Here is a 12000-nt window from a genome sequence, read left to right as displayed (position 1 = left end):
GATTTTATAAGATACGCGCAGGATTTTATAAGATACGCGTACTTTTGATGGCGCCTGGTGCGCCAACAAAAGTACGCGAACGTGCTTTTTTTTTAAATCTACCCCTCTGGGGATAATTTTCAAAAGCATTTACACATGTAAATGTAACTACTATTATAACAATTTTCAAAAGCCATTTACATGTGTAAAGTGCCCTTATTTATTTATTTATTTATTTATGTTTTGCTTTCCATTTACAAGCTGCCCTGTACCTAGGCCCAAAGCAGCTCAAAATAAAACATACAAGAGTACAAATGCTAAAATTAATGTGGGTAAATCCTATGGACAATTCAATGGCATTTATTCTAGCAATTTTCAAAGGCCCATTTACATGGGTAAAATGCATTTAGACGTGCAAATCCCTGCTCCTGACTGCTCCACTTATTCAGGCACGTTAAACGGGCGCTCATGACTGATGCACCTCTCCTGGGCACCTATTTTAATATTTAAATGGGCCGCCCCGGTAAAAAGGAGGGGCCAGGGGAAACTCTGTGTCCTAGCAGCCTCCTCGGCATCGGGTGCCCAGGTGAGGTCGGCGGTCAGCGGGTTAGGAAAACGGCGCCCAATTTTACGAGCATCCGTTTCCTACCCTGTGCACGGCCAGGGGTTAGGAAAATGGACGCTTGTTAATTGAGCATCCGTTTCCCTAATCTGGCTTTGTTACAGTTCTCCTTTTTTCGGAGGAACTACGGAGAAGCAGTGTTTTCTGCTTTTCTATAAACGTTTGGGACTCCTCGAGTGTTAATGCCTGCTCCGGGGCAGGCTTTCATTTCTGAGAGTAAAAATGTGCACATCGGACGCACATTTATTTTTTTGCATCGGGGGTAATAGCTAACAGCGCTCATCAACATGAATTTACACGTGCTGCGCGTTATTAGCTTCGCGCCGGTTTGGACGCGCGTTTCGGATGCGCTAATCCCCATATTGCATGAGGGGTTTTGGATGCGCGTCCAAAATGCGTGTCCAAGCGCCTTTAAAGCCATGCGCTTGGCCGAGCACACTATATTGCATCGGCCGGACTGTGCGCTTCAAATGGGCACCAGCGGACCTGCAAGTTCCCTTTCTCCCTCGGAAGCTTTGTTGAGGGATTTTTTGAGAGAGCTCTTGCTGCTTTGGGGTGGACGGGAGGGAGTGCTTAGTAGGGTGGGGGAGCTGCTGCTGCAGCTTTGAGCAGGTGGGTTTGGGGGCTACAAGGGTGAGGGGACTGCTTTGTGTTATTGCAGTCAGTAGCGCCGCTCATGCGTTACCGCCATCAGTATTTAATACAGTATTTACCAAGCACTTAACACACTTTAGTAAATACCATGTCATCGTGGGTGCACTAACATGCAGTTTTAACATGCTTTAGTAAATAGGTCCCAGAGAGCAGGTTTAAGGGGAATGTTATAGTTTGTAGCCCCCCAGTAATCTGAGGCTTAGTAACCTACACACTACTCTATAATTCCCACATAACTGTATCAACCAGTGTATGTCAGTCCAGCACTGAGGCACCCAGTACTGAGACCACACACACACACACACACACACACTCTCACACACACACACACACACACACACACTCACACACACACACACACACACACACTCTCACACACACACACTCTCACACACACACACTCACACACACACACTCTCACACACACACACTCACACACACTCTCACACACACACACACTCTCACACACACACACACACACCCTTTCCCCCACCCCAGCCCCCATACACACAGCTCGGCCTGTGCACCTCACTCCTGCACTCTCAGATCTCTAATATAAAATAGAAAAACTCAAACTTCATTCTGAGTAACTCAATAATCTTATTTTAATTGCACTTTGACTCTGCCTTCACTGTAGACCCAAGTAAAACGTTTACATTATGAAACATAAGTTGACAGTATAAATAAACAAGTTACCAACAAAAAGCAAAAGAGTTTGATGCACAGGAATAGAAGAATAAATTGAAAAAAATATTTAAAAATAAACTGTAAAAGTCATAAAATTAAGACACAAAAAAGAAGAAATATTTTCTCATTAAAATGTAGTATTGAGAGGTATTAGGTGTTTAGTTTACAGGTAGATTGTGTGTTGGCACACCATATGGGTCATTGTTGGTGAATTGTGTTGTATAAATAAACAAAAAAATAGTGATCTCAAATGAGACAACATACAATACAGAACACTAAGAGAGTCTCTTAATACAATTTCAAGGATGATTGCATTAATGGTGTTAAACTTAATGGATTAAAAAGCCAGTTGATAGCTTACTATATTAGGCAGCAAGCGTATTACTTGCTTTCTTATCACCACCATGTTTTGCAAAAGATCTTAATCATTAAAGGCATAAAAAAAAATCCAAGTTTTCTCATTTCTTTTTAAGTAAAACAGATTGAGCTAGTCAACAACAAATTAAAAGTGTCCTATATGAAGAGCTTTGCAAGTATTTCAAAATACATTCAGTTCACAAAGTTCAAAAATGTTAATTTATCTCCCCAACACGAGGCCTCCGTTTTGCTGTATATAGCTTCCTCAGGTGGATGCGTTAGAAGGTAAAAACAATGAACGTATATGCTCACTTTTGTGTAAGTCTCTCAACTTTCACGTCAATATCTAAATATTGACTTAGATAAACGTCATATTAGTGAATATTGTTAATTTATCGTCTATGGTTCATGGCTGTTCAAAACGGCCAGCTTTCATAGTATCAAATTCTTCACCTCCGTATCAAAGTCATGCATCAATTAAATCCTCTTAAGCACTATAACTTTACATTCTCTGCAGCTCAATTCGGCCATTATGTATGTTTGTATGTACCTGAATGTAATCCACTTTGAAGTACAGAAAAAGCAGAATATAAATAAATGACTAAATTTGTTCATTAAAGATGGAAGTGCAGCATACATAAGTTAGACCCAGTTTAAGATCGATTGCCGATGCCCCTCAAAAGATCACCTTAAGTTAGATATTGCTTGAATCGAAAAGCAGGAGCTTAATTTCAACATAATTTGCAAGCAGTAATCTTGAGTGAGTCAATCTGAAGATGGGGGCTTGAAAGCTCGGGTGTTACATCACTTTTGAAGATCTACTAAAAGGTATCACAGGCTACAAAGGTTCCAATGTTCTCAGAGACCACTACGGCTACTTGAGCAGTGCTAACCATGTGATGCAGAGTGGCGGAGTGTGATGGATTCCTAGATGGTCTTTATCTTCTTGTTCTTCCTAGCTCCTTTCCCAAAGAGCTGTTGTCGAGTGTTCATGTCAGGTCTTAGTAATATGATGTAACACTTGGGGAAAAAAATGCAAACAAGAATCCCTGCACTGGAAGAGATGATCCCAAAAACCTCCACCGCCACTGTGTACTTCCCCTGAGTGCTGAGATAGCCTGGGATGAAGGACAGCCAGACACTCAGGAACACGAGCATGCTAAACGTGATCCATTTGGCCTCATTGAAGCTGTCAGGCAACTTGCGTGCAAGGAAGGCCACCAGGAAACTGACGCATGCCAAGAGTCCCATGTATCCCAGCATGCACCAGAATGCAACATCTGTGCATTCATTGCACTGCCATATGATAATGCCAATCTTCAGTTTCATGTTCTTCTCTGGGAAGGGAGGGCAGATCAGAAGCCAGGTAGTACAGATGAAGACCTGAAGAAATGTGGAAGTAGAAACTAGCACAATGGTCACCCAGGGTCCCAGCCACCCTCTGAAGTTACTGTTAGGTTTGGTGGCATTGAAGGCGATGATCACCATAATGGTCTTGGCCAACACACAAGAGATACAGAGGACGAAGGTAATGCCAAATGCTGTTTGGCGGATCAAACAGGTTGTTGGATGAGGATCCCCAATGAAGAGCAAAGAACAGAGAAAACTCAGCACCAGCGTTCCCAGGAGAAGGAAAGACAGCGCTCGATTATTGGCTTTGGCAATGGGAGTATCTCGATACTTGATAAATGTACATAAAATTAATATAGTGATGATGGTCCATAAAACTACAATAGCAGCAAGAGTTGATCCCAGTGGCTCCTGATAGGATAGAAATTCTTTTCTCTTTGGGGTACACTTGCTTCTTCTCTGGTTTGGCCACTGGTCACTTGGACATGGCCAGCAAGTGCTGGAATCTAAGACAGAAAAAGAGACATTTTTGCAAAGGAAAATATTGTTAGAATGTGGTCCGTAGAGGATCTTCAATTTTCTTCATCTGCCAGTTTTTGTCCCTCAAGAGGACACAATTTATCACAGATGTAAACACTGAGAGGAATTCCCACTTAGAAAGGAAGGCAAATCTGTAACACATCTGAGGCAACTCAATAAGGATATAACTTTGTTTTACTTGGCCTCTTTGCCTCAGTGGTGGCCCAAGCCACAAGCAGCTGCCAGAGACCTCCATGGAGGCTTCAGAGATCAATATAGTATAAGCAGGCAAGTGAAACAGTTATCCGGGTAAAGTTATCTGGATAACTTTGGTCAGATATTTTTTTCCAGTCACATATACCCAGCTAAATTTCTCTGGGCAGCACTGAATATGAGTACTGCCCGGAAAAAGCAAAACCACACCTTGGAAAGGCCACATCACTGTTTCCTTTTATCCAGGTAACTTTTGTGTGGGGAAGAAGATGCCCAAAACAAAAATTAGCCTGGGAGCAGGAAGAAACATTCAAATCTTGGGTTTTGTCCTTCTAACTAAAACTTAGCTGGACCAAATCCTTTGAATATTGACCTCTCGGTGTCCATGTAGAGAATAGAGACGAATCTTGCTAGCGAATAGTAGAGGAATTTCCTCCTTTACCTGTCACATTGGAAACCTCCCCCTCCGCACACAGGACGCAGTCGAAGCAGCAGAGGGGCCGTCCCTTCTGAGATGCCTTCCTGTACCCAGGGGGGCAATTCTCACTGCATACAGAGCGTGGGATCTGAGGAGGGGGTAATTTGGAATGTATTTAGTATGCATACTCAGGGAGTCTTTTAGTGATACACTATCGATCTGTGTACAAATCTGGTCGCTGCATCTCAAAAAAGATATAGTTACGATGGAGAAGGTACAGAGAAGGGCAACCAAAATGATAAAGGGGATGGAACAGCTCCCCTATGAGAAAAGGCTGACGAGGTTAGGGCTGTTCAGCTTGGAGAAGAGACGGCTGAGGGGGGATATGATAGAGGTCTTTAAGATCATGAGATGTCTTGTCAAGTAGATGTGATTCGGTTATTTACACTTTTGAATAATAGAAGGACTAGTGGGCATTCCATGAAGTTAAAAAGTAGCACATTTAAGATTAATCGGAGGAAATTCTTTTTCCATCAACGCACAATAAAGCTCTGGAATTTGTTGCCATAGGATGTGGTTAGTGCAGTTAGTATAGCTGGGTTCAAAATGGGTTTGGATAGGTTCTTGGAGGAGAAGTCCATTAATGGCTATTAATCAAGTTTACTTAGGGAATAGCCACTGCTATTAATTGCAGCAGTAGCATGGGATCTTCTTAGTGTTTGGGTAATTGCTATGTTTGCCCTCTGTTGGAAACAGGATGCTGGGCTTGATGGACCCTTGGTCTGACTGAGCATGGCAGTTTCTTATGTTCTTATGTTCTTATGAGTAAGGTAAGAAAGGCCTATCGAGATTTTCTGTATATTTTCTCTCTGTGTTTTTGCATGTTTTTGGTACCTTCTATCAGACCATAAAAAAATGATCCAAACAGGATAATGTACTTGAGCATTTGAGCCTGTGACCTAGGTGACATCTGAAGAAGCATCCTGGGTGATCTCAGTGGCTCATGTACATCATCTTTGCATAATGATTAACATATTACACAACTGGTAAAGAATCTGGTTTTCTCCAGGACCTATAGATCTACTAATACTCTCTCTTGCAGTAATTCTATATTTTATTTTTGCTCTTAGAGAATGACATGATGGCCTATGTTTACTTTATGAAACTGTTGTGAAGAATTGCAGGGGAAAGAAATGTAGTCATACCATTGCATCCACTACTGCTCTACTTAGAGATGTAAGTAGCCTTCCCATTGGTCCATAAGCCCCAGGAATGTATGGACCTCCCACCCGGGTGCCCTTTAAGTACATTTTTTCATTATGTACATCTTTTAGGGCTGCGCAGGATTTCTCTGCTGTCTCCAGTTTCCCATGAGATTCTACACTGCAAAATGTAGGATGAATGTGAGCTGATGAGAACATTTCTGAAGGAACTCAGAAGATGGCTTGATATTGTTTAATTTTATGAAGACGGTGAAACTATCTTTTGTATATCATCACAGCCCTAGAAACATAGAAACATGACAGCAGAAAAAGACCGTATGGCCCATCCAGTCTGCCCATCCGTCCAATTAATTTAGCATTATAATTCTCATCCCTTCCTTAGAGATCCCCTGTATTTATCCCATGCCCTAGTCACGGTAGAGTACTTCGGTGCGTTGGGTATTCCATTGGATGGCGCTGATGTTGACATACAACTCCTCTCCTTTGGGTGCCCTGGAGTCGAATTTTCCCACGTTCACATAGCTGATGGTGCCATCGGGTTGCAGGTGCCAGTTGACAATGTCATACATGGCGGGGGGGTTGCCATCCCTATCAAAGTACATCTCTTCCCCCATTTTGTTCCTGAAATGCACCTTCTTCATATAATGCAGGAGCTGCAGGGACAAACAACAGACCTGTAACAAATAAAACCAAATGCCCCAATATCAATATATACAACACCACCATTAACCACAAATCATAGACAGGGAGGCAGCATAGACTAGCAGTAAGTGAGAGCCAATAGAACCCTTGGATATAAGTTTAAATCTCTATCATATCTTTAGTGAATCACTTTATTCCTTTTTGTCTTAGATTTTACCTGCAAACAGTCATCACAATATCAATAACATCGTTCCGATTGTTTTTTTTTTTAATTATCCTTGGAAGCACAGTATGTTCGCAGTGCCCAAAATGTGCTGCCAGTCCATGTATCCCAGAGATGACTGCATATGCATCGCTGATACATTGAATTGTAAAGTATGTTGAGATTTTTTTTCCAGATATAGTGGTTTATATACAACAGAATTACCATTAACGTACTATGAAATTGTTACCACTCACTTAGTTTGTATTTTAAGGCCCTTGCCAGCAATAGAAAAAATGCTTAAATAAAAGCTCCCCAGAAAGCTACATTATCTTCATAAGTCCCTGCTGCAGACTGCCCAAGTTTGTGGCCGAATATCAAAAGGTTTGCTATGTTAATTTGCATTACATGCCATTTGTTATTTCTGGATCCAGGCTTGGTCATGATTCTGTTGAATTTTTCAGCATCTGCTTGATTATATGATATCTTTAAGCAATTAGCCAAAATATGCCACAAGTAAACCATCCCAGTGCTAAGTCGAATATTCAAGTTTCATTCTATGGCCTGAAAAGAGAGACTAGGGACATGCATGAGTATTCTTTTAATATTCATCCAAAACAATTTTGCTTCTCACCTGCCATGGCTTGAAATGTTGAAAGTTGGCACAAGTGTTGTTGGCAAAGGGTCCCTTTCCTGGTACACAGGAGTTCATGTCCTGGAGAGCATGTGCCACAGAGTAAACTGCGTTGTAGATGTTGAGGCTGATTCTCAAGTCGGTTTCATTGGAGTTAGGGCTCTTGAGGTTTTCTAGTTGCTCAGCTCCTGTACAGAAGTCTCCAGATGAGTTGGCATCCAAGTTGACCAAAGTTTGGTTGATTTTTGAATTGGGCCATCGGCACCTAAAGGCCATCTCCCAGAACATTTTGACAAATATGTCATTAGGAGAGTTCAAAGGGTGAAGCTTGAGGAGGAACTCCTCAAACCCTGGAATCTTACTTTCATGGATGGCAAACCCAATGGTACCACTCAACATGCTAGCAAGCTTGTTCGTGGAAACGCCAGGGGAGGTCGACCAAGCCTCACTCGCAAGCCACACTTTCCCAGTGATATTGTGCTTTGATAGTTCCTCCATTACCGGGCGCATGAAAGGGTCAGCAGAAAAGACAAGGATAGCATTAGCAGATGTTCTCTTCACCGTGTCCACAATGTGGATGATTTTCCTGGCTGTAGGAACAATGGAGAAAGTTTCATGAAAAGCAATGCAGATGCCAAACTTCTGTAGCTTGCTTTTCAGCATCTGAGAGCCCAGTTCACCATAATCATCTTCGCTGGAAAGGAGTCCTACCCAGCTCCATTCAAAATGCGCCACCAATTGAGCTAATCCCCAAGCCTGGATGTCATCACTGGGGATGGTCCGGCAAAAGGATGGAAACTGGATCTTTTCACTCAGTAGGGGACTGGATGCAAAATAACTGACCTGGAACATCAGATAATATAAGCACATTAGTTCTAGTGAGTAAGATCAGATTTCTGTATCCTAATCACATTCATCTGGTATAATGTAATCTAGGGTCAGAAAGGCATAGCCAATCCCAAGTGTTCACTGCCCTCTGATAATTTTCTTAGCCTCACCATGTACTCCAGTGAGTTCAGCAGTACAATACTTTCCCTTTTCATTTATGAGACTGAACTTGGTATATCCATCATTAATCAAGAACGGTGTGTTTTCCTTTTTGTAGACAGCTGGATAGAATTTACAGAAACCAAATGGTTCTCCTTAGAGGAAGGCATTCATGAACATAAGAAGAAAGTGGTTGTTTTATTTTTAGACCATCTTTCCAAAGAATGCGCAAGGTGGCTTACATTATTTTTAAAACTCAGATATAACAAGGCCCTGTTGCAAAACACTTACAGTCTAAGTGGGTATCTAATGCAATAAAAGCTAAAGCAACTTGTCCCAGGTCACAAGAAATGTTAGAGGGGGAAGTGGGATTATCCCTCCCGCAGAAAGTGTGGAGGCTGATCTCGGTTAAAGCATTTAAAACAGGGTTAGTCTACTCCTAAGAGATATCCCATGATGTTTCATTTTGGGAAACGATGAACTCCTGTTAATTTAAATATAATAACACGAAGCAGTGGGGATGGAAGGTTTGGGAATGACATCACTGGCTGGAGGGGCCATTTGAGGGAGATGAGCAGTCTTGGATTATGTATAATCTAACAAAATCATCCAAAATCAGCATCTGTACTACCACAAGTTTAATAATTTTTAAGTCACTTAACTCTCCATTCATGGGTGATGTTCTGCAAGAAGGCTACTGATCTGCAGCAGTATTTTACATCGATGGAAAAAGAGGCCTATGAGGCAGAGCTACTGTTCACTCATCCACTACATTGTCACTGGAAAATTCATCAGGGATGGACTTAAAATGGAGGCGCCCACAGGTATTTGGGGTGGGGTTCCCCAGGTCCTCTAATTAACTGGAGAGTGGAGTGGGGGTGGGGGTGGGGTTTCCTCAGGAGTCATTGAAGTTGCAAGGAGTCCTTCCCCACATGGGGAAGTCTTTTTAATTATGCTTTAAATCTGAGGGGGCTGTACTTTCCATTCAAACTTGGTCTGTCTTTGAAAGAGAACCCAGCCATGAAAGACAGAAGTCTCAATGGTGCAAGAGACCCATTTCAGAAAACAAAAAAGACTCTTAAAAAAATTTAAATAAATAAGCTTAGCTTCAAAGGAAATCAGGTGGAGTAGGCACTCTTTCGGCTAAGCCACTTTCAAGTAACCATAAAAGCAGACAAACAAGACTCTAATGGTAGGGATGGGCCAAGGAGAATACATCCATTGATTTGATTTTCAAATCTACCAATGGTGTTTTGGCCCCACTTGGATTGTTTCCCTTTAAAAATTAGCTACAAGGTCCATGAATACAAAAGTACCCCCATACCGTGTGCCAACATGGCCAAGTGAAGACTGATCCCCCTGTATCAAATATTTGGGTGTCAGTCTCACTAATAAATGATCCTCATGATATGTGAAGCTAATTACCTTCATCTTTCTTCTTGCAGAGTTTTCCTTTCAAAATTCAGTCCAATCGGGGGGGGGGGGGGGGGGGGGGCGGGACTGCGGATGCAAAAGTACCCGGGGCCAAAATAGCACCAGCTTTAGAGCAGCTGCAAAGTATTCACGATAAGGTTCAAGATGAAATCCCCACAAGTGTTTTCCTTTTCCTGCCCCCAGCACCGACACCTCCCCAAAAAAGTGTGCATGCTGTGACACTGCACCACCCATGCTTGTATCTTCATGGGTGGTTTCAACCTCAGGAATTTACCCGGGCAACTGCTTAGATACCCAAGCAAATTCCTTTCAGAGCTGTCGTCTGAATGAATATGGTGTGCAACTGCTCTGTTGGATGGCCATAAAAATTTAAGCTTAAAAAAAAAAAAGGAAAAATTTGTAGGCTGTTTAGTACTCTGGGGCAAAATAAGGATGAGACACCTTCGGTAGAAACCTTTAAAACTCACATCGATTTGATATGGTTTTGACTTCTGAAAATGTTGACATGTATAGGGACTCCTGAGAGGCAAAACACATTCAGATCATCTCTGGCACCTGTGGAAGAAGTGACAGGCAAACGCCTCTCTTACATGTAAAGTTAGAATGTACCTGGGGGTATCTGTATAGCCCCAGCAGTCTGGCTGTGGCAATGGACCGGGTGGAGCCTGAATCGGCAACGAAGGCTGCCAGCGAGGGTTGGCTCTGGCACTGGTAGTTAGCGATGGGCTTGGCCTGGCCCGTCAGCATCCGCATGGTGCCCTTCAGTATCCTCACCAAGGACAGGCAAGTGTCGTAAACCAAAAACCCCAGGGTGAGATTCGGGAAGAAGTTTTGATCTCGATTAATTTCACTGATGGTGAAGGCCATGGCCTGAGCCCACTGATAAGTCCTAGAAGCAAATCTGAAGAAACAGCAGATTAATAAATCCATCTATCCATTCATCTATCTGGTGTACCTCTCTGATTAAGTATCTGTCTGTCTATATATTCTATGTCTGTTTGCTTATCTATAGTGCCTACTTACAGTATCGTTCTCAACAGTATCAATCCATCTATCTATTGCACCTGTCAATTTATCCGTCTTTTTCTCTCCCACATTCTCTCCTCCTGTAATTGAAATATTAATGTGCTCTGATTTATCTCAGTAACACAAAGAAAAGTTCCTGATCTCTGTAAGAAGCAAAAAGGTTTTACGTGTTGCATAGGATAGGTTCCGGGGGCTTGGTGAAGACCATTTCAGGGTCCCTCCAGTTGTAGTTAATTGGAAATGTCCCTCCGATGATGATATCTCCATCTGATCTGGAAACAACCTCTTCCAGACTCTTCAGCGTGCAGCCTTGGGCATCAACTGGGCATAAGCGAGCGGGCAGCACCAGGAAAACCAGCAGTGTGGGCAGCATCCCTCCTGAGGTCTACCTGATAGGTAGGAAGCTGTGAATGTTTGAGCGGGAAGAAGACACATGGGACCAATGAATACAAAATGGATGGGTCCAGTGAGGGGATGGGAAGGTTCATTACAATTATATCTCACGTCAATTAATGGCCCGGCGAGCAGAAGCTAACCAAGGTTTCGCTTCCGTACAACATTCTAAAGTGTCTAAAAGATCTGTGAGTTTGTGAAGGAAAAAGATCTCTGTCATTCTTCCCTTCTCCGTCTGTCCTTCCTCTCTTCCCTTTCTTTCCATTCCCCTCTGCCTCTCTGCCTTGCTTTTTCTCTTTTTCTATTAATCTGTCTCTCACTCTGTCACTTGTTTTTCTCTATCTGTCCCTCCTCTCATTTTCTCTCTGGCCTTCCTTCTTTCTGTCTCTTTGTCTGCCACTCTCTCTGTCCATTCTCTCTTCTCCTTCTTTTCTTTTTCTGTCCTCTCTCTGTCCATCCTTTCTTCTTTTTCTGCCTTTCTTTTCTCTTCCCCTCCTCTCTCGGTATCTCTGATTAAGGTTCAAGATACTTTCTTGGTCTGACAATCTATATATTTTACCAAAGTAAGAGATTAAATGGTTAATTTTCAAAGGATTTGGGTGATTAACTTAGGGGGGATTTGACGACTAAATTGGCCCCTTTGAAAATTGACTAGGGATG

At 42.4% G+C, this 12000-nt stretch overlaps 1 protein-coding gene across 1 annotated transcript; it reads right to left on the bottom strand.

The window, feature by feature from the left end:
- Positions 1–3226: 3226 nt before the first annotated feature.
- LOC115077414 (extracellular calcium-sensing receptor-like) lies at positions 3227–11320 on the bottom strand. Its single transcript, XM_029579703.1, has 6 exons — positions 11115–11320; positions 10531–10822; positions 7501–8343; positions 6448–6675; positions 4824–4947; positions 3227–4155 (listed from the first exon to the last, which is right to left on the bottom strand). The coding sequence occupies exons 1-6, from the start codon at positions 11318–11320 to the stop codon at positions 3227–3229; spliced, it is 2622 nt and encodes an 873-aa protein (XP_029435563.1).
- Between the last annotated feature and the right edge of the window lie 680 nt (positions 11321–12000).

This window comes from Rhinatrema bivittatum, chromosome 16 (assembly GCF_901001135.1).
Source record: "Rhinatrema bivittatum chromosome 16, aRhiBiv1.1, whole genome shotgun sequence".
NCBI classification, from domain to species: Eukaryota; Metazoa; Chordata; class Amphibia; order Gymnophiona; family Rhinatrematidae; genus Rhinatrema; species Rhinatrema bivittatum.
The sequence above is the reverse complement of the archived record's forward strand: the minus strand, read 5'-3'. Positions and strand labels throughout refer to the sequence as shown.